Source organism: Dendropsophus ebraccatus, chromosome 9 (assembly GCF_027789765.1).
Source record: "Dendropsophus ebraccatus isolate aDenEbr1 chromosome 9, aDenEbr1.pat, whole genome shotgun sequence".
Taxonomy (NCBI): domain Eukaryota; kingdom Metazoa; phylum Chordata; class Amphibia; order Anura; family Hylidae; genus Dendropsophus; species Dendropsophus ebraccatus.
In genome coordinates, this window is record NC_091462.1 from 85731936 (window position 1) to 85751911 (window position 19976).

Here is a 19976-nt window from a genome sequence, read left to right on the forward strand (position 1 = left end):
CTTAGGGGAATTGTAATATGTGCTCCTGTTGCTGTATGTCCAATGTGCTGGACTGTGTCCCTGTCCCTTTAGCTTGTCAGCAGCAGAAGCAGTTCAGTGCTTAGTGTAACCTCTTTCTCATTTCTGCTCACACAGCATAGTAAAGTCAGTGCATCAGTAACCCCTTCCTTCATCAATACCTTTATATTTGCCAGGTAAAACATCCTCAAAAGTGAAAGTCACTCCTTCAGTCTTGCTGGAGACCTGCACAGACCGCTTCTCTCTCTGTCGGCTCACAGACTGCAATGTCACAGTCAGATCCCCACATGTGTCTGTAAATTGGGAAGGGGAATTAGGAATATTTCAATACACTATATAAACACAATTCTCCTGAAAACCATGTACTGTCATTGTCCCACAATATTTAACATACCAAGGCAGGATACTTTGCCAGAAACAGAAGCCATGAATTGGGAGAATGACACATCCATAACCGGTCTGTCTGTTACTGTCACAGGGAACACAGCCGGTTTCAATGCCAGCCCTGCTTTAGCCTCAGCTTCTGGTATGGAGACCTGTAAAAGGAACATCCCTTTAGATAGACTGAATGCCTTTAGCAATAAAGCAGCTTCCCCCAGCCCACCAATGATGACATTGCTCTTGGCCTAAAATACCATGAATATGGATGAAACAGCATTCCCTGGCGTCCCACAGCGGCACAAATGGGGTTTTATTGCCCCTGTGTACTGGGCAGGACAAAAAGAAATTTTAATAGACAATCAAAGAAATAGCTCCTCCCCTCAGGAGTACAAATGAAGCCTTGCCCCGGTACTCACTCAGTTTTTATTTTGTCCTGGTGTAGGGCAGGACTGTCGGTTCTCCCCTTCCCCGGTCTTTCTTTCTTTGTGTATGGTGCGCGGCGCGTGGAACGCAATTGCGTTCCACTGCGCTGCGCCGCACCGGAAATGACGCGTATCGCGTAGTTCCGGTGACTAAGCGCATGCACGCGCAGTTCACCGGGTAGGACGCGATGTGCGTCATCAGCTCCGGCCGGATGTAGGCCCTCGCTCGGGCTTATACAGTGCCCGGAACGCCAACTTATTTGCAGGTAAGCCTGGCTGCGGTCGGTAATACTGCTCAGTATCGCTACCTGTGTTGGTCGCTTCTCTTGTGGAAGATTATCAAGTAGGTCTTGCTGGATTCTAGGTGTTAGAGTTTATAGATCCTTAGCTTATTGTACTCCCTCCATTAGCATGTCGTCTAGAGAATCATCTGGGAGAAAGAGTTCTGCTAAAAGACAACATCTTGTCTGCAGAGAATGTGGTATGTGTGTTTACTATTTTTCCCCTCCATTTCTCCAGGAGGAGGTATTGATTATCTGTATCTTTTCAGAGACACCTCTCCCGGATGACAGTGATTACACCACCTGTCTCTCCTGCAGTCCTAAGATTCAGGACAAGAATGAGCCTAATATCCAGGATGTGGTTATCTGGGTCAAGGATCTCATGCAGTAAGACTTCTGGAATAAGGTTGGAAAGATTATATATATTATTAGAAAGACACTCATAGTGTGTCTCTTAGGTCTTCCATGAAGGATATGCGTGAAACTATTAAGGGAGACATTGCTGCCATGATTCCAAAAAAGAGATCCAGAAGAGGTTATACTTCCTCTCCGTCCGCATCTGGTGAAGACTATACCATCTTGGATGAGGTTCATTCCTCCCCCTCCCACAAAGATGTGGATGAAAAGGAGGACAGATTTATATTCAATCCTGACAAGATTTCTAGACTGCTAAGAGCTATTCAAGTTGATAATCCTGTAGATTATGCTGACATGCCGAGCTCCTCTAAGGGTCCCAAAGGGTTTTGTGTGGATGAATTTGTCTCTGAATTAATTGATTCCGAATGGGATAAGTTAGATAAGGCCCCCCCTATTAGTAAGAGGTTTTGGTCCTTATTTCCTCTAAATAAACAGCAGTCCAAAGGTTGGATCAATCCCCCTAAGGTTGATAGAGCCATCTCTAAATTAAACCGTAATATTATGGTACCCTCTGAGGATGGGTCAAGTCTAAAAGATCCAATGGACCGCAGGATTGAAGCCACGCTTAAAAAAGCCTATAATACTGCGGCAGGTCAAACAGCTATTGCCGTTTCTAATCATGAGGTTTCTAAGACGATAAAGAAATGGGTGTCAAAAATCCAGAATGATATAGATTCTGGTATCAGTAGAGATTCTATTCTAGATTCTTTTAAAAATCTTTCACTGGCGGTAGATTATCTGTATGATTCTGCATCACATCAGGTAAGGCTGGGAGCCAGAGCCATGGCTCTGTCATCTGCATCCCGTAGGGCCTTGTGGTTACGTCCATGGTCGAGCGACAACCAATCCAAATATAATGTGTGTAATTTAGAGTATACCCCAGGTAAACTTTTTGGAGCTGAACTGGATACACTTATGGAGGAGTTATCCGACAAAAAAGGTAAATCTTTACCTAGTGCTCGGAGTTCCTTTCGGAGGAGACAAGCTCGTTCCCCCCCCAGGAACAGACAGTATCGCTACAGAGGCAGAGGAAGAGGTTATGGTAACTACAGGAGAGGAGGTCAGACCACGGGAGCCAAGTCTCCAAATAGAAAGAAGGAGTTCTGACGCCACCTCAGAGGTAGGGGGTCGAATTGCACAATTTCTCCCAGCTTGGGAAAGGGTTGTGTCCGATGTTTGGGTGATAAACCTAATAAAAAGAGGTTATGTGTTACCACTGCACCCCCTGCCTCCAGAACGTTTTCTTGTATCCTCCCGTTTTTCTCCCCAAAAACAGATCGTTCTAGAAGATTCTATCCTACAGTTGATCAAGATCAGAGCCTGGAGGAGGTTCCAATGGCGGAAAGAAGAGCGGGAGTTTATTCACTGGTCTTTCTGGTTCCAAAACCTTCAGGGAAATGGAGACTGATCATAGATCTGAGATACGTGAATCAGTTTATGACAAAGAACAGGTTCAGAATGGAGACGATAAAGTCGGTAAAGTCACTTCTGAACAGAGGAGACTATATGGCGTCGTTGGATCTCAGAGACGCATACTTCCATATTCCCATAATCGAAAACCACAGAAAGTTCCTGAGGATAGCCGTATACATCAAAGGTCGGTTACAACATTTTCAGTTCAGGGTTCTTCCTTTCGGGATTACATCTGCCCCCCTTTGTTTTTACGAAGCCGCTGTCGTTGCTCCTCTCAGATTACAAGGGATATCTATTATCCCATACCTAGACGATTGGCTTCTCTTGGCAGAATCAGCCGAACGACTAAGTCACAATGTTACAGTGACATTGGATCTTCTATCCTCTCTAGGATGGGTAGTCAATTGGGAGAAGTCAGACCTGACCCCCTCATTGACAAAGAGATTTCTGGGGTTTATAATAGACTCGGAAGCTATGCAGCTTCTTCTAACCCCAGAAAGGAGAAGCAGAATCCAGGAAGGGTGCAGTTATCTGAGAGTGCCTCGTCTAGTTACCCTCAGAGCTCTGATGCGGTTTCTAGGTCTCCTTTCCTCCTCAGCGGAAGCAGTCCCCTGGGCTTTAGGGCATATGAGAACTCTTCAATCGGAAGTTCTTCAAGCTTGGAACAGGAGACCATCAGGCCTAGAGAAGAAGATAAGATTATCTCTGGAAGCAAGAGCTTCGCTCCGCTGGTGGTCTCGAGTAAAAGATGGATTCAGTTTAGAAGAACCCATTTGGAAGATCCTGACGACGGACGCTTCAGGCTCAGGCTGGGGAGCACACCTAGGAGACCTAAACATCCAGGGCATTTGGTCACCCTTAGAAAGAACCCTCTCTTCAAACGAAAGAGAGCTAAAAGCCATTTACAGGGCCCTACAAAACTTTTCTCCTCACCTTCAAGGGAGGGCGGTGAAAGTGAAGACGGACAACATGGCGTCAGTCTTTTATATCAACAAGCAGGGCGGCGCCAGATCGAGACCTCTTCTAATAGAAGTAGGAAGGATCTTAGATTGGGCGGAGAAGAACACACATCGCATCATGGCAGTCCACATCAGAGGAACTCACAATATTTTAGCAGATCGTCTGAGCAGGCAGATGACGATCCCAGGGGAGTGGTCCTTGAACAGGACAGTCTTCAATCAGTTAGTCGAAAGATGGGGTCGACCAGAGATAGACTTAATGGCAACAAGAATGAACACCAAGGTCCCAAGATTTTGCTCCCTATACCAAGCAGATCGCCCAGAATTCACGGATGCGATGTCGATAGAATGGAACTTCAACCTAGCCTATCTATTTCCGCCCACGGCCATGATCCCCAGAGTGCTGAGAAAGATCAGACAGGATCAGGCCTCGATGATAGTGGTCATACCCTTTTGGCCAAAGAGGTCCTGGTTTGCCCAACTCATGTTAATGAGCAAGGGGGACTATTGGAAACTACCATTGATACACAATCTGGTGTCTCAGGGCACTCACTTGTGTCAGGACCTAGGGGCTCTCCATCTCACAGCTTGGAGATTGAAAGGTCCCTACTAAGAAGTAAAGGATTTTCCAATAGAGTGTTGGAAACACTATCTCATACGAGAAGTGAAGCTACCAACAAGTCATACTCTAGAGTCAGAAGAGTTTTCCAATCTTGGTGCTCTTCTAGACAGAAAGACTCGACTAATCCTTCCACACCGGATATACTAGAGTTTCTACAAGATGGATTTGATAGGGGCCTTTCTCCAAGTACCCTTAAAGTTCAATTAGCCACCATGTCGGTTTTTCTACAGAAAAGACTTTTGCTAATTCCCGAGGTGAAGAGTTTCGTTAAGGCTGTGTCTCGTCTGCGCCCGAGAATATCCAGACCGGTGTGTCCATGGGATTTGTCTTTAGTCCTAAAGGTCCTGGCTGAGCAGCCCTTCGAGCCTATTTCGGAAATCTCCCTTAAATTATTAACCTTAAAAACGGTTTTTCTGTTAGCTATCACATCAGCTAAAAGAGTTGGAGAATTACAGGCCCTATCCTCTACCGAGCCTTATACAACATTTCTTCCAGATAGGGTGCTCTTACGTTTTTTACCTACCTTCACCCCGAAAGTACCTACATTCTCAAATCTTAATCAGTTGATTTCAATTCCTATTCTGTCCCAAGAGGCCATTTTGGAGGACCAGATGTTGGAAAAATTGGATATAGTGAGATGTCTGAAGGTATACCTGCAGCGCACAGAAGAAATCAGAACAACAGAGAATCTATTTATCTCCTTTGGGGGAAATAACAGGGGAAAAAAGGCTTCAAAACCTACACTCTCAAGATGGATTACAGAGTGTATTAATATGTGTTATTCACTCTCTGGTAGTGAACCTCCAGAATTTACGAAGGCACATTCCACACAATCAGTGGCTTCCTCTTGGGCAGAAAAAGCTTTAATTCCGCTGGATCAGATTTGCCTGTCTGCATCATGGTCTTCTCCCAAGACCTTCTTTAAATATTATAGAATTAGTTCCTTGTCTTCTCCTGTTTTCTCGTCCTCCGTCATACAGGCTGCAATGCAGGTCTCCCTCCCTGTTGGGGTTAGTACTAGCTAAATCCCCATTTGTGCCGCTGTGGGACGCCAGGGAAGTTAACATTATGTATATTAATGTGTTTTCCCTAAGTCCCATCAGCGGCACAAGCTTCCCTCCCAGTGGAATATTGTTATGTTATGTCTGTATTTTTCTTTTAAATTTTTGTCTTTATAATAAAACTTGAGTGAGTACCGGGGCAAGGCTTCATTTGTACTCCTGAGGGGAGGAGCTATTTCTTTGATTGTCTATTAAAATTTCTTTTTGTCCTGCCCAGTACACAGGGGCAATAAAACCCCATTTGTGCCGCTGATGGGACTTAGGGAAAACACATTAACATACATAATGTTAACTTATCATCGGGCTGGGAAAATAGGATTTTACAGTGAGTACTCACAGAATCCTATTTTCTCGCTTGTATCATTGGGGGACAAAAACACAATGACACCAGCCTATACCCACTGTGACTGTGTCCCCAATGAACTTCGACGAGTAAAGGATTTTACGGTGAGTACTCACAAAATACTATTTCTCGTCGAAGTTCATTAGGGGACACAGACAGTGGCACCAGCCTATACCCACTGTGTCTGTGTCCCCCAATAATACAGGCGAGAAATCGGTACATTGTGGTAGCTGGGACAGATTCCATTAGAACAATGGAGACATAATGTTTTGATGCATCATCACAGGAATAGGACCACCGCAATCTCAAATATAGGTTCATAAATCCTTATTGGATTATGGCTCTATGTAATAGACACAGCATTACCTTTATATTATAGGACCCTCTTCTAGCCTGGAAGCAGAAGACTCCATGAGAGTCGGATTCTGTCGTCAGGACAGATGCCCTCTCCTTGTCTTGTGATGTCAGGGTAACTTTGTATTTACTCATGGTCTTAATACTTTCAGGGAAATGTGTGATGGAAATGTCTCCGCATACGCTAAATCTAGAAACAAAAAGAAGTAATAATCCACCAAACACTGTAACACTAAAGACTGTACACAGAACACAGCAGTAATATCCAGGATATCTTACCTTGCGGCTACAATGTCAGCAAGCTGCGGAGTATTGGGGGCAATCTTCACAGTGAGTGTATCAAAGAAAATATGTTCTCTTTGTGCATCAATACTGTAAGTACCGGCTGTCATGTTCTCAAGGCGGAAGGATCCATCAGCGTTAGTCATCACTATGCAAAGATAAGTGAAGCTAAAGTCCATTGAAATTCATAGGTTGCCACATCAAAGGCTCAAGGTGTTTCTTAGTCTAGTCTCATCCCTCAGTCTTATATATATATATATATATATATATATATATATATATATATATATATACACACACATACATATATACATACACATACTCCTTAACATTAAAACTGCAACACCAAGAAAAAGTTGTGAGATTATGGAAATCACAGGATCAATAGACATAGCGATGATATGTGGGTGATACAAACAGAAACAAAGTGTTCTCTACATTGTGATTTATTCAGTATAGAGAGCCATGCACACTTACAGGCCTTGACAGGTTATGAATGGTTGTCAGCCATTTTGAATACACTCGGGCAAGCAAATCACCAGGATTCACTGCTTTCAGCTCGCTCTGTACATCTGGAAATGCTGAAGGCCATGGTAGTATGTTTAGGCCATTCAGGCTGTATACCATAGCATGAGCAACATATGTCCTGGTGTTGTTAGAAAAAAAAACAAAAAACTCCCTGCCACACTTTAAAAAATGGCTATAGAACTGGTTCCCCAACGAAACCTTTTTGTTTAATCGAGCTGTTTGTGTACATGAAATGAAGACTAGAGGCTACTGTCAGTATGCTTCCCCCTAGCATAATCCCTGGAGTGGGACCAGTGTGATGTTCCTTCAGGACTCTTTATTGCTTTGCCCACGTGGTTCCAGCAGGACTCATCGCTGAACAGTATAGAATTCTATTCCAGCTTCCAGTGCCACCTTGCTCTGCACCATGATAGCCTGAGCTCAACGGATCACCTGTAGCAGGATGGCTGGCTCATGGCCCAATGTCAGGCAAACACCATCTGATGGTTTGTGTACATACTGTCTGGCTCTTTAGGCTTGGTATGGGAAACGTGACCATTTGTCTTAGCGACACTGGATACTTTCTTGGGTTGTATAACCGTACAGCTTGTCCTTCTTGGTGTTGCAATTTCAATGTTGAGAAGTTTATAGACACAACCCAATTCAGGATCGACAAACAATAAATCCATTGATGAAAAAAGTAAGACAGACACACAGAATAAGGGGTGGATTCTGGGTAAGTGTTGTACAGCTAGGACTAGGTGAATACTAGGGCTAAGTGTTATGTTTGCCTTTAAAGCATCCATGACAGGGCAGATTGTGCAACTACCTTTCATCTGGTTGTTGAGTGTAACTACAGCGTCCGCAACGCCTTCACCATCTGGCCCATTCAACACACGTCCAGTGACAGAGAATCCCATGACGTGAAAAACCGGCTGAAAATGAAGGAAAGTAAATTCTTCACAGGAAAAAAATGGTAATAAATAAAATGCACACATTTGCCTGCATACAAGATGTAAACCTAAATCATGGGTTAACCCCAGAATAAATATTTAACGAGAAAGGAACAGAGCAAAACCTGGTTGTTATCGTATGTATGCTGGGGAGGTATAAGCGGTGAGTCCTGACACTTTCAGTTAGCTGCAATTTTCTTTTTTTGTCTGTTTGTTAGCCACGGCAGCGTGCACACTGCATAATGTGAACAAGCGTGAGGGGAGTGCTGGCTATTAGTTTGGTTTTTATGTTAGACCTGGACTGATAAAAAGTTTTGACATGTCTCCATGAGTGTTCAGACCTGTTCCAATTGGGAGAACGAGCTGGAAGAAGACGGGCTGCAGCACTTCTTCCCGCTCAGTGTTAGGAAAAAAAAAAGAAAGAAAAAAAGTCTGGATTATAATTAGAGATGAGCGAACCTGGAGCATGCTCGAGTCGATCCAAACCCGAACTTTCGGCATTTGATTAGCGGTGGCTGCTGAACTTGGATAAAGCCCTAAGGCTATGTGGAAAACATGGATATAGTCATTGGCTGTATCCATATTTTCCAGACAACCTTAGAACTTTATCCAAGTTCAGCAGCCCCAGCTAATCAAATGCCGAACGTTCGAGTTCGGATTGACTCGAACCCAGTTCACTCATCTCTAATTATAATGTAAGTCTATAGAGTCCAACTCTTTTTTTTCTTACACAGAGCAGGAGGAGGACACAACGCAGCGCGATCCTCTCCCCGATCGCTCTCCTGATCGGTACGGGTCTGAACACTCATACCCAGACCAATCAATACTTTTGACATGTCAAAAGTTCTCCCAAACGACAGTGACATTTTAAGGAATACGGCCATCATGGAACTGCCTCAATCCCTTTTTTAGGGTCAGACAGAAGAGCTGCTAGCTGCCATCAAACATCTCTTCCTAGGTTTGCAACCATTGTAGTTATTGGAGAGCAAATTAGATTACATCTCATGAACCCAACTACAAGATGTCAGACTAACAAAGCAGCAGAGAAATGGGGATTTACAATATTCTTCTACCTCTAATTTGAGGCTGTCATGTTCTACAGTGAAATCCATCCTGGAAGGAGCAACGTCAAATGTTATCCTCTCTCCCCTGTAAAATGGAATCTAAAAAAAAGAAAATATTGTAAAAAGGTTGAAGTTAAATGCAAAAAAAAACAAAAACATTTGAATCCATGAAAGATAAAAGGTAAATGTCTAAAAGCAGTCAGTACATACAGTATGTGCAACACACATCACATCTATGACACCTCATACTGATCTGCACATATAAACAGACATTGACTGAAACTAAAATAGTACACCTAGATAGAGATCCTGCATGTTGAACTGTACCTTCCTGTATCCAGACTAGATGAGGGTACTAGAGCCTCCTAACTGTAATGTATTTTCTCCAATAAACGTATCCTTTCACTTTAATATTATGATAACTCACTTATATCATTGCATTTACACATATAACGCTTGATTCGATTCAAACAACAACGTGACACTTTTTTTTTTAGGCTGGGCGCCTGAATTGGGTAGGTGTCCCGTCCCAGTCACTGATTGGCTGAGCGGCAATCACTAAGCCGGGGTCGTGACATTGCAGCTAGCAGAGCTGCACGAACCCGGCTGCTGCAAACGGGACCTGGTGGCGCTACGAGGCACGGTGGACAGGTGAGTTAACCTGTTATTTTCACACCAACCCCGGCGTGCCTGCAGATTTCATAGTTGGTGGGACTTCCCCTTTAAAAAGAAAAAACCAAGAACATACAAGAAAACAGAAACTACTTTAGCAGGACTGCAATGGGAATGTGAAGGCATTTTAACATTGAAAACGGATGTCTACAGTCTATGAACCATTTTAAATAGGTCTAAACAATGTCAAGTGAATCTTCACTTATATTGCTTATAGATTACAAATTCTATCCTGATTATTAATCGCTAAACTCCACCATGGTATATGTTGGCATCCTGACATATACTGATGGTGTACAGCAAAAACGGAGATGAGAATAGGACTTTAGTTGGTCAAGTTATTTTTTGACTATTCATTGTCTATGATGATAATTGGATATTACTGTCAGTCTAGCTATTAGAAATTCTTGCTGTATTGCATGTTTATTTCTCAGCAAAGAAAGCACTCATTGTACAGCCAATTCAATCCAGCATACTTGTGGCAATAGGCTATACGAAAGATCCCGCGTATGACTGATCACATGCCCGTCAGCTGCTTTATATCAAATCTGCATGGCAAACTGAAGGGTGCAAGTGTAGCAATAGTGAGCAGATTAATGCAATGAGCGAAAGCTTTTGTTGGTGGATTTAGCTCCCCACAGATTCCTCCACTAAGTGGAGATTAACAGTCTAGTCGAAACTTTTAAGCAGATGGTTCATGGATAGGAAGAGACACCATCATCACTTACCACGCTGTAATCCCCGCTTGGCAGTGACAAGAAAGTAAAGGATCCATCTTCTTTAGACGTGGCATGACACAGGTATGAGACGGATTCATCTTTTCCCTGATAGCCCTCGACTGGTGACAGATTGCAGCCCAAAATATCCTGCAGGCATGAGAACCGCGTGTCAACAAAGCACGGAGTATTAGCAAAACAGGAGACGTGTCAATCTGCTAACTATTCTAGAGGGTCTGCAGGGAACACAACCCCTACTCACTCTGGGTCTGTATATACCAATGGGAAACCTAATGATGTTCTATATATTATTTTGATTGTCTCATCAGAGCTGAACCCCTCTTGTCTAGTTGGTCGATCAGATCTTTTGTGTGGCAGTAAAATACATCGCTATTGGCTGCACATCTCTCTGTGTAAATAGGAGATGTGGGACCGATAATAATGAATGTTAATGGTCACAGACGTACAGCCTGGTGGCACAATTAAGATTAATTCCACCTTGTAGACGCACTGCAAGTAAGCGCCATATCAGGCAGTGTAAAAGGACCGTAACATACTGGGTGTACTGTTTCGTAATGAGGGCTGGTTTGTCTCACTGAAGAAGCTCAATTTAAAATAAAAAATAAAAAAACTCACCCCCACCCCCTTTGCATGATAAAGGATGAGTTGTCATAAAATCATGAGAATGGGGGTCCTGTGACCTCCTCATTGGATGGCTTGGCAACCAGACATGCAAACTACAGCACTTTCCTATCACTGTCAGACACTAAAAGATAACATGGCAGCAAGCATATCCAATGGCCAATCCATTCAGCCAAGGGGACACAGGATTCCTGTAGTAACTTTAGGCCATGATCACACAACGTATAACACTGGCGGTTCTGTTACGCGCCCTGGCCAGATGATCTTCACTTCTGCTGAATTTGGATGCGGGCGCAGCAATGTGCGCCCGCATCCGAATTCTCCACTGAACACCATTGTGTGAATTGACAGGTTCATTGCAGCTGCTATTTAATGAATAGCAGCCGCACAAAACTGACATGTCAGTTTTTTGCGTGGCCACTAGCAATCCCGTCCAGAGTGTATACTATGAGTATACACTCCGGCCGGGGTTCCCTCTAGCTGCACCACAATGTAAGTTAAGTATGAATCACGGCTGTGTTGCAAATCGGCAACAACGACCGTAATTAATACTTAACTTACGTTGTGTGAATAAGGCCTTAAGGGTGCATTTACACGTACCACATCCGCAGCGGATTTCACACCGCAAGATCTGCAGCGAAAACCACTGAGAGGTGGGGAAAACACAGAGTCCTATTCTGTTTATGCATAAATCATAGATTGCTGTCATGGGGGAGCCTGTCCTTTGGTTCAGGCACCATGAAAATTACCATCGCAATACATGATCCTGCCACAATTAAACAGCATTTAGTGACAGACGCTCTTTAAAAGGCAGATAATTCACATATGAGCAATAAAAGTGTGGACTTTACCTCTCGGCTGGTGGATGAGGAGAACAACAGAAACATGACGCCTTTCATCGGCTCGCCATCACTACGGACAGAACCAGTAACATCATAGCCAGCAACAATAAGTGGGCTTGATGTCTGAGAATTGGAATTTTTCACTTGTACAATTGTTGTTGCCTGAAATATAGAAATGAGTTACATTTGATTATGTGATGAAGTCTACAAACTATTTTAGGTGCAGAAAAAGATTCCTGGCCCAGCTTCTGCCCCACCAGCTGTTACCACCAAAGGGGCCACAGTCAGCCAAACTTGCTGACCATACCAATGACTTTCCATGTGATGAACTCTCAGCACCAGGTCTTCCACACTGGGAGCAGTTCTTCAAAGGGGTTATCCATGGCCACTTCCAGAAACAGCATGTCTCCAGTTTGGGTGCAGGTTTTGCAGCTCAGTGCAATTGAAGTGAATGAAGCTTAATTGCAAACCACAGCTGAACTGGAGACAACAGTGGTGCTGTCTTTGGAAGAAAGTGGCCATGTTTTTCTAACACTGGATAACCCCTTTAATTTTCAGTCCTAAATGAGTTCTATGACATCTATAGCTTTATAGGGCAAGTAACAGGTGTTTTCATAGTGATATAACCCTTTTACTACATGAACTATCTTATACATACCTCTTTTAAGGTCCAAGTGGGGTGAGATGCAATAATTTCATAGTCTCCCGGGAGCACTTTATTGAAGGAAAACCTTAAAAAAAATAAAAATCAATATACCAATCTGTAAGACAGGTTTCTGTTGTATTGAAATGTGATATGTACAATCTCTGGATGTGTGTTACACGGTGTACAGTCAATCTGCTGAAGTAGAGGAAGTAATGTTCGTTCACAAACTAAAGTAGAAGGTCTGAACAGTCCACATACTTTCTGAGACAACTTACTTCCCACCAGGTTGAGTCAGTGTTGTCTGCAAGTTTCCACCACTCCCGGCTCTTCTCATAGTGACATGAACTCCAGCTGGACCCAAATGCTGGTTCCTGCTGAGAACCTGGAAGTGATGTATTCAGAAATTAATGTGCAGCCCTAACCAACCTTAAAGAGGATGTACCACCAGGTACATCCTCTTTAGCCTGAACCCACTGATCGAACGGCGCCGGCACGGGGAAGCCGGTTCCCGTGCACGGCGCCATTCTATACACCGGAACCGGCCGGTGCTCAAGCACTGAGGCCGGCCCACCCGCCCCCAGTGGGAGGGAATTCCCTCCCCTGTATGACGTGGCTCTGTTCATTCTAAGGAAGCCGCGTCATACAGGGGAGGGAATTCCCTCCCACTGGGGGCGGGTGGGCCGGCCTCCAGTGCTTGAGCACCGGCCGGTTCATAGAACGGCGCCGTGCACGGGAAGCGGGCCTCGGTCGAAAAACGGCTTCCCCGCGCTGGCGCCGTTCAATCAGTGGGTTCAGGTTTAAGAGGATGTACCTGGTGGTACATCCTCTTTAACATGATGCTTATATATGTACAATAGAAAATATTTGAGATAAAGACCCAACATCACATTGACTCTCCATACCTTTCCACTAACCGAAAACCCAGTAAAAACAAAATTGACATCTTCTCCTTTGGTACAAATGTCGTTTACTCCATCCACATGAAGGGGAACACTAGTTGGCTCTGCATATACGAAAAAACATATCACACATCAGAATACAAGTCTTCTGCAAAACAAAGGAGGTCAGTGATTCAATTAAAACTACCTGCTGGGCACTTTCCCCTGGGTCATGACGACAATGGAACCCTGGGAAATATAAGCTACAGCAGAGGTCTGGAAGCCTGTGACGGGGCACTGGGACAGGGAAGCAGAGATTCTTTATTATGTTCCCAACTGCCCCTGCCTGCAGGTAAATTATGGCCAGAGTACACCTTTAATTCACCACTATAAGACTGAGGTCATGCTCAGCTACTATGCTCAGTCCCATAAACAGCGGATAGACTGGCAGTCACCCTGCTCTTGATGAATTGGGGGCCCTAGCAATAATACTTTTATAACCTACTCCTTTAACTATCCATGAGTAAGAGAATGAGCGTGTATATGGCATCTGTAAGCCAACCTATTAAGAAGTAAATAAGAATCACGGTAGCTGATCAAAATAGGGGCCCCAATAGTAGCTGTCACTTATGAACATCCAATATGGCTGCCAATGATGACCTATAGTCTGCAGGAAAGTGGCAGGCAGAGGAGGCATGTTAAATTCACTGCAGAAAATCTGCTCCCTGCACCAGTGAGATATGATACACAGGAGCAGTATGGTCTCCAATATACTGTATACAAATGGCGGAATATATTTTAGAAATGAGATGCAGCCCGGAATGTGCCGGCGCGCTCCATTAACAACGTATCTGCATTTAGCGAGACATGAAGAGATTTCAGGAGGATTATGTGAAGCTTTGCTGGTGTCGGGGGATTTACTGATTACATCTAACTAATGCAAATAGGTGAAGCCAGGGAATGTAATGTACAAACACACACAATGCCACAGGGACATGTACATGCTTATTACAGCAACTTACCAAAACTCCACCCTAGGGGAGGCTCAATCTTCAGAACAAAATCCCCCTGAAAGATGAGAGCATGACAGCGATTAGTATTATTACTATGCGGCAAATAGCAAGGGCACCGTGCCCACCGACCCCATATATTACTCACCAACAATCTCACATAGACAAGGCAGGGAAATACATGATGGCATCGATATGTAGCCTGAATAACTGGTTTTGCTGCCAACACATCTGGGTTTTTTTTATGGTAATGCAAGAATTCTCTCCATAGAGCTATACTACTCTCCCTAGCAAAGCTAAAAGGGTTACTGACTGGATGGAACACTAACCATTGACATCAATGAGGAAGAAGGACGAACACTGAACTCACACACTAGATTATAGATTTGTAAACTCGTCCAAAATAATAAAAAAAAATTATTATATATATATATATATATATATATATATATATACACACACACACACACACACACACACACTACCTACAATCTCTACTAGTCTGTACCATTAGGCATGAATAAATATATGTCTGTATAGAGCTTTAAGGGGTCGTTCATGGGATATGATCAGCTTTCACTTGTATGGTGAAGAACAGAGGTGAGCGAAGCTAGTAACAGTAATCTCAACCCAATCCAAACCTAACAGATCGGCCATCAATCAGTGTGGTCCGGCCAAATAAATGCCACTTTCTAATGACAGTGTGAGGTCTTCTAGGACTGTATCCATCTTTTCCAGGCAATGCAATGTAAAAGTACAACTAATTTGGCCCGACAAAACTAACTGATGGATGCCCTTTTAGAGTTTTGGACAAGGTTACTGTACTTTTACTCACCTCTGGTGAGAAGCTGTAATAGCAGACACAGCCTGAGAACAGGTGTGCCGCCATTTCTGGAAAAAATAGACCCTTATTCCTAACCATTAAGGCATGTTCACACATTGCATATGCAGAGTGGAGTAATTGTACTGCCCCTTTCATGTGTATGACCACACAATCAGACTGAACTTTCCTAATTTAAAAGAAGTCTGTGGTCCCAGTAGCCTATCCTGGCCCTACCAGCTCTAATAGATCTCCTCCTATACCCAAACAGGGAGAAATCTATCAATGAAGGCCAGCCGGGTGGAAAGAAGCCACCAGGAACTATCCCTATGACTTCAGGCAGTATGAAAGTCATGACAGGTTCCGCTGTGGCCATATTTCCACATTTAGAATCCTGAATGTGGCGGAAGTCATACCCCCATTTCTTCATCAATGGTCGTGGTTTCAACCAAATGCACAGACCACAATGTGGGGATGCGGCTTCGCTCACATCATGTGGCTGCCATGGTCTTTATGTATCTCACTTGTACTTGTTGCAAGTATGTAATGCATGGAAACTTGCAGTAAACTGAATGCACACTATTCTTGGCCACAAGACACTCGGCTGCCTGTGTGAATCCAGCCGTACACCTATCCTGATCATGTGACGGACACAGAGGCTCACAACTCCATACTATAATTTATGATCATCACTTCACATGATGGGATGTCATCCTAGGACAAGAACAATGAAGGTGGCCCAGAAGGACAGCAAGCAGACATTACAAGATATTACACAATCAGCTGATTTTGCGATCCAGGAACTCCATGTGAAGGTGTAGCTGCCACTTGTCAGGGGTATGGTGCAATGTGAGGTTACACAATGAAGGAACTGGGCGAGTTATGGTCATATTATGGGTGACATCCCAGTGCTGAAGCTACAAACACAACTTCTGCAAAAAGACTGCCATGTGTGAAACCAGCCTCAGAAAAACATGGCTGCTTTCTTTCAGAAACAGCAGCTCTCTTGTCTCCAGTTTGGCTGGGGTTTTAACGCTCTGTTCCAATAAACTTATAATACAACACACAATCTGGGGACAGGGGTGAAGCTGTTTTTGCAAGAAACTACCTGGGATATTTCTAAACCTGGATAACTGCTCTATGGCTGGGTACACACTCACCATGAGGCAAAACTGCATGTGTCTTACCACAGATTGATTTTGCAAAGCACTTTTTTTTTTTTTTTTTTACAGAAGAAACTTATAATCCCATAACTAAAACCTACAGCCTTCCACCAACATGTGACCCCACTCTAAGGGCCTGTTTCCACTGAGTAAAACAGGCGGAATTCTGTGGCGGAGCTCCCCGCCGCGGAATCCCGGCTGACTCAGTGTCACACAGCGCCTCTATGGGATAGCTTGTGCGCTTCTGCTTCTCTCACTCTCCGCTCAAAGAATTGTCATGTCAATTCTTCGAGCAGAGAGCAATGGAAGCGGAGTCGCACAAGCCCTTCCATAGAGACACTGGGGCAGGTGGGGCTCCACCGCGGATTTCCTCCTGTTTTTCTCAGTGTGAACATACCCTAAAGGTTTGTGATGTATGTGGTGTGTTATAAATGAAGAAGACATCTACATACAACGAGAACTGAGTTAGAAGATATTACCATGTAACCTAAAGCTGCATACAGGGCCCCTGCTCACCTTGTCATAAAGAGGAATCATGAAGTATCCGTTATTAGGGGCGCAGTCCGTCTGGTACTTCAAGGTGCCCTGCTTGGTGTATAACTTTATCTGCAAGGGAAGGAACAATCCGTATTATTTTTCGTATAAAAAGGGAGAAAATACTTTCTGGAAGTGTGGTGGATTTCTATTATACTCCTAGATGCATTACTGCTGTAATAAAGGAGTTCAACAAAAAAAAAAATTCTTTTGAATCGACAGGTGCCAGAAAGTGCAAGATATTTGTAATTTACTTCTATTAAAAAATCCAGTACTTATCAGCTGCTGGTGACTAGTGGTGAATATGACCATCTGTTATAGCTGAGGGAGACAGCATCGGTTATATAGAGGTTCTCATTCTGAGGGTGGGTTCATACTGAGGAATTGTCACGGATAATATCCGCGGAATTCCGCTGTCTGTCCGCGCGCACAGCCGCGCGCGGACAGACAGCGGAATTCCGCGGATATATGGGTCGGCATATTCCACTATCCGCCGAAAGAAGCGACATGTCAGTTCTTTCGGCAGATAGTGGAATACGCCGATAGCGGATATTATCCGCGAGAATTCCTCAGTATGAACCCACCCAGAGAGAGCAGAGAAGAGAAGAGCGGGAGCAGAGGAAAGAAGGTGTCAGGTGTTTGGGCAAGGGCTGCATGGACATCGCTAACGATGTCCATGCAGCATATACTGCCCGATTATCGGCCCATCTAAGTCCAGTAAACTAGCGCTGATTTAGCAGATTACTAAAACGTTTACTAAAATGATCGGGACGTTGTCGGCCCATGTAATAGTACCCTAAGAATGGCCACTGATCACAACTTTTGACACGTCAAGATTCTTTGGAGTCCCTGATATCCATCACCTGGGGAACCTGGACCATCTCACCTCTCCTCACCCAGAGACAACCAAAAAGAAGAGACAGGGAGTGGTGAATGTGCTCACAACCTGAAGATCCATTGCAGAACATTGGAATAAACCTCCAATAAAGGATCTTCAGCTGGTGAGTGCCTCAGCTGAGCTCATCTGTTGTCATGTCAGGAAGAACAGTGCCGGCTCTTCTACCTTCGAGACAGGGTAAAGTGTGCCCCAAACCAGCACAGACCTTGTAGACCATCTATTACACAGCGCAGCCATTATGCAGACAAGGCTGGATGGATCATTCCTGACGCCCCTTTATATTGGTTACAGATCCTTTAATATATGGGCAGATGTGTGAGAACCAACACAGTGTAACATGCTAAAGCAATGCGATCAGCTGTCAGACAGGCACCGGCTCATTCGTCTTCTGATCGCTGGGCCTATTCCAGAGGGTAATAGCGGCATATTCAGCTGCTGATCCCCCTCATGTTATAAGACCCTAAAGGCCAATAGGCTGACTGGTGCTCATCTAATGGCCCGGCTGGAGGATCACTGAATCATTTGTGATCCATCCCTGTCAGCCGTGCGTCATCCATTACACCGGGTGATGTGCAGCCAATAACACGGATTATAATGGTCGCACAGAAGACGTGATCTCATTTATTAGCCGATCACTGGAACTTTACACTCCTCACAGCAGTGCCCTCTGTACCCCATACTGCACAGACCTCTCAGCTACTCAACAGGACAGGAGCTATCAGTCATGTGACCCCTCAGTCAACATACACACAAGTATGCAAAAGAACACTGCAGAGACACCATCAGAGTCTCAACGTTCGTGAACTAGCCAGACCTTCCTCTGGGAAGGAACAACCAAGCCAAGGAATGTCTCCAATCAAGGAAACCACCCAAGCAAGGTATCCATCCACAGACAGCTGTTTCAGGGTGTTTGCCCCTCATCAGTGTGGAGTAGGAATCTGGCTATGGGGCAATGTTCTAGAATACGCTAACGGTGAGACATGTGATGGTGTCTCTGCTGTGTTTTGGTTGATCTCCCTGAGGTCAACCAGCGTCCTTACTACATCCATACAGTACTGCTGTATGGGGCATTAGTATACAGTGCAGACTTATGGATACTAATGTATGGGGCACTGCTATAGAGTGCAGGCTTATGGGTACTGCTGTATGGGGCATTACTATAGAGTGCAGGCTTATGGGTACTACTGTATAGGGCACAACTATACGTTGTAGGCTTATGGGTACTACTGTATGGGACATTGCTATAGAGAGCAGGCTTATGAGTACTGCTGTATGGGGCATTACTGTACAATGCAGGCTTATGGGTACTACTGTATGGGGGATTACTATAGCGTGACGGCTTATGGGTACTACTGTATGGGACATTACTATAGAGAGCAGGCTTATGGGTACTGCTGTATGGAGCATTACTGTACAATGCAGGCTTATGGGTACTACTGTATGGGGGATTACTATAGCGTGACGGCTTATGGGTACTACTGTATGGGACATTACTATAGAGAGCAGGCTTATGGGTACTGCTGTATGGAGCATTACTGTACAATGCAGGCTTATGGGTACTACTGTATGGGTCACTGCTATAGAGAGCAGGCTTATGGGTACTACTGTATGAGGCATTACTATAGCGTGCCGGCTTATGGAAACTACTGTATGGGTCACTGCTATAGAGTGCAGGGTTATGGATACTACTATATAGGGTATTACCATAGAGTGCAGGCATTTGGCTACTACTGTATGGGGCATTACTATAGAGAGCAGGCTTACGAGTACTACTGTACAGGGGCACTGCTATAGAGAGCAGGCTTATGGGTACTACTGTATGAGGCATTACTATACAGTGCATACTATAGATACTTCTGTATGGGGCACTGCTATAGAGAGCAGGCTTTTGGGTATTACTGTACAGGGGCATTGCTATAGAGAGCAGGGTTATGGGTACTACTGTATGAAGCATTACTATACAGTGCATACTATAGATACATTCTGTATGGGGCACTGCTATAGAAAGCAGACTTATGGGCAGGGCCGGCGTCAGCACCCGGCTAAGTAGGGCAAATGCCGGGGCCCCCAGCTCCTCT

The 19976-nt window shown here is 44.3% G+C and overlaps 1 protein-coding gene across 1 annotated transcript in view; it reads right to left on the minus strand.

Moving 5' to 3' along the window:
• The window catches only part of LOC138801194 (BOS complex subunit NOMO3-like), a 42899-nt gene that overhangs the window by 19879 nt on the left and 3044 nt on the right, over window positions 1–19976 (minus strand). Inside the window, exons 2-14 of the mRNA XM_069983750.1 lie at window positions 16983–17072; window positions 14496–14541; window positions 13498–13598; window positions 12871–12977; window positions 12608–12680; window positions 11959–12111; window positions 10478–10615; window positions 9087–9176; window positions 7890–7995; window positions 6551–6701; window positions 6284–6461; window positions 413–554; window positions 180–311 (exon numbers count right to left, since the gene is read on the minus strand). Coding sequence (XP_069839851.1) covers window positions 180–311; window positions 413–554; window positions 6284–6461; window positions 6551–6701; window positions 7890–7995; window positions 9087–9176; window positions 10478–10615; window positions 11959–12111; window positions 12608–12680; window positions 12871–12977; window positions 13498–13598; window positions 14496–14541; window positions 16983–17072 — 1507 coding nt within the window. The remainder of the gene's footprint in view (window positions 1–179; window positions 312–412; window positions 555–6283; window positions 6462–6550; window positions 6702–7889; window positions 7996–9086; window positions 9177–10477; window positions 10616–11958; window positions 12112–12607; window positions 12681–12870; window positions 12978–13497; window positions 13599–14495; window positions 14542–16982; window positions 17073–19976) is intronic.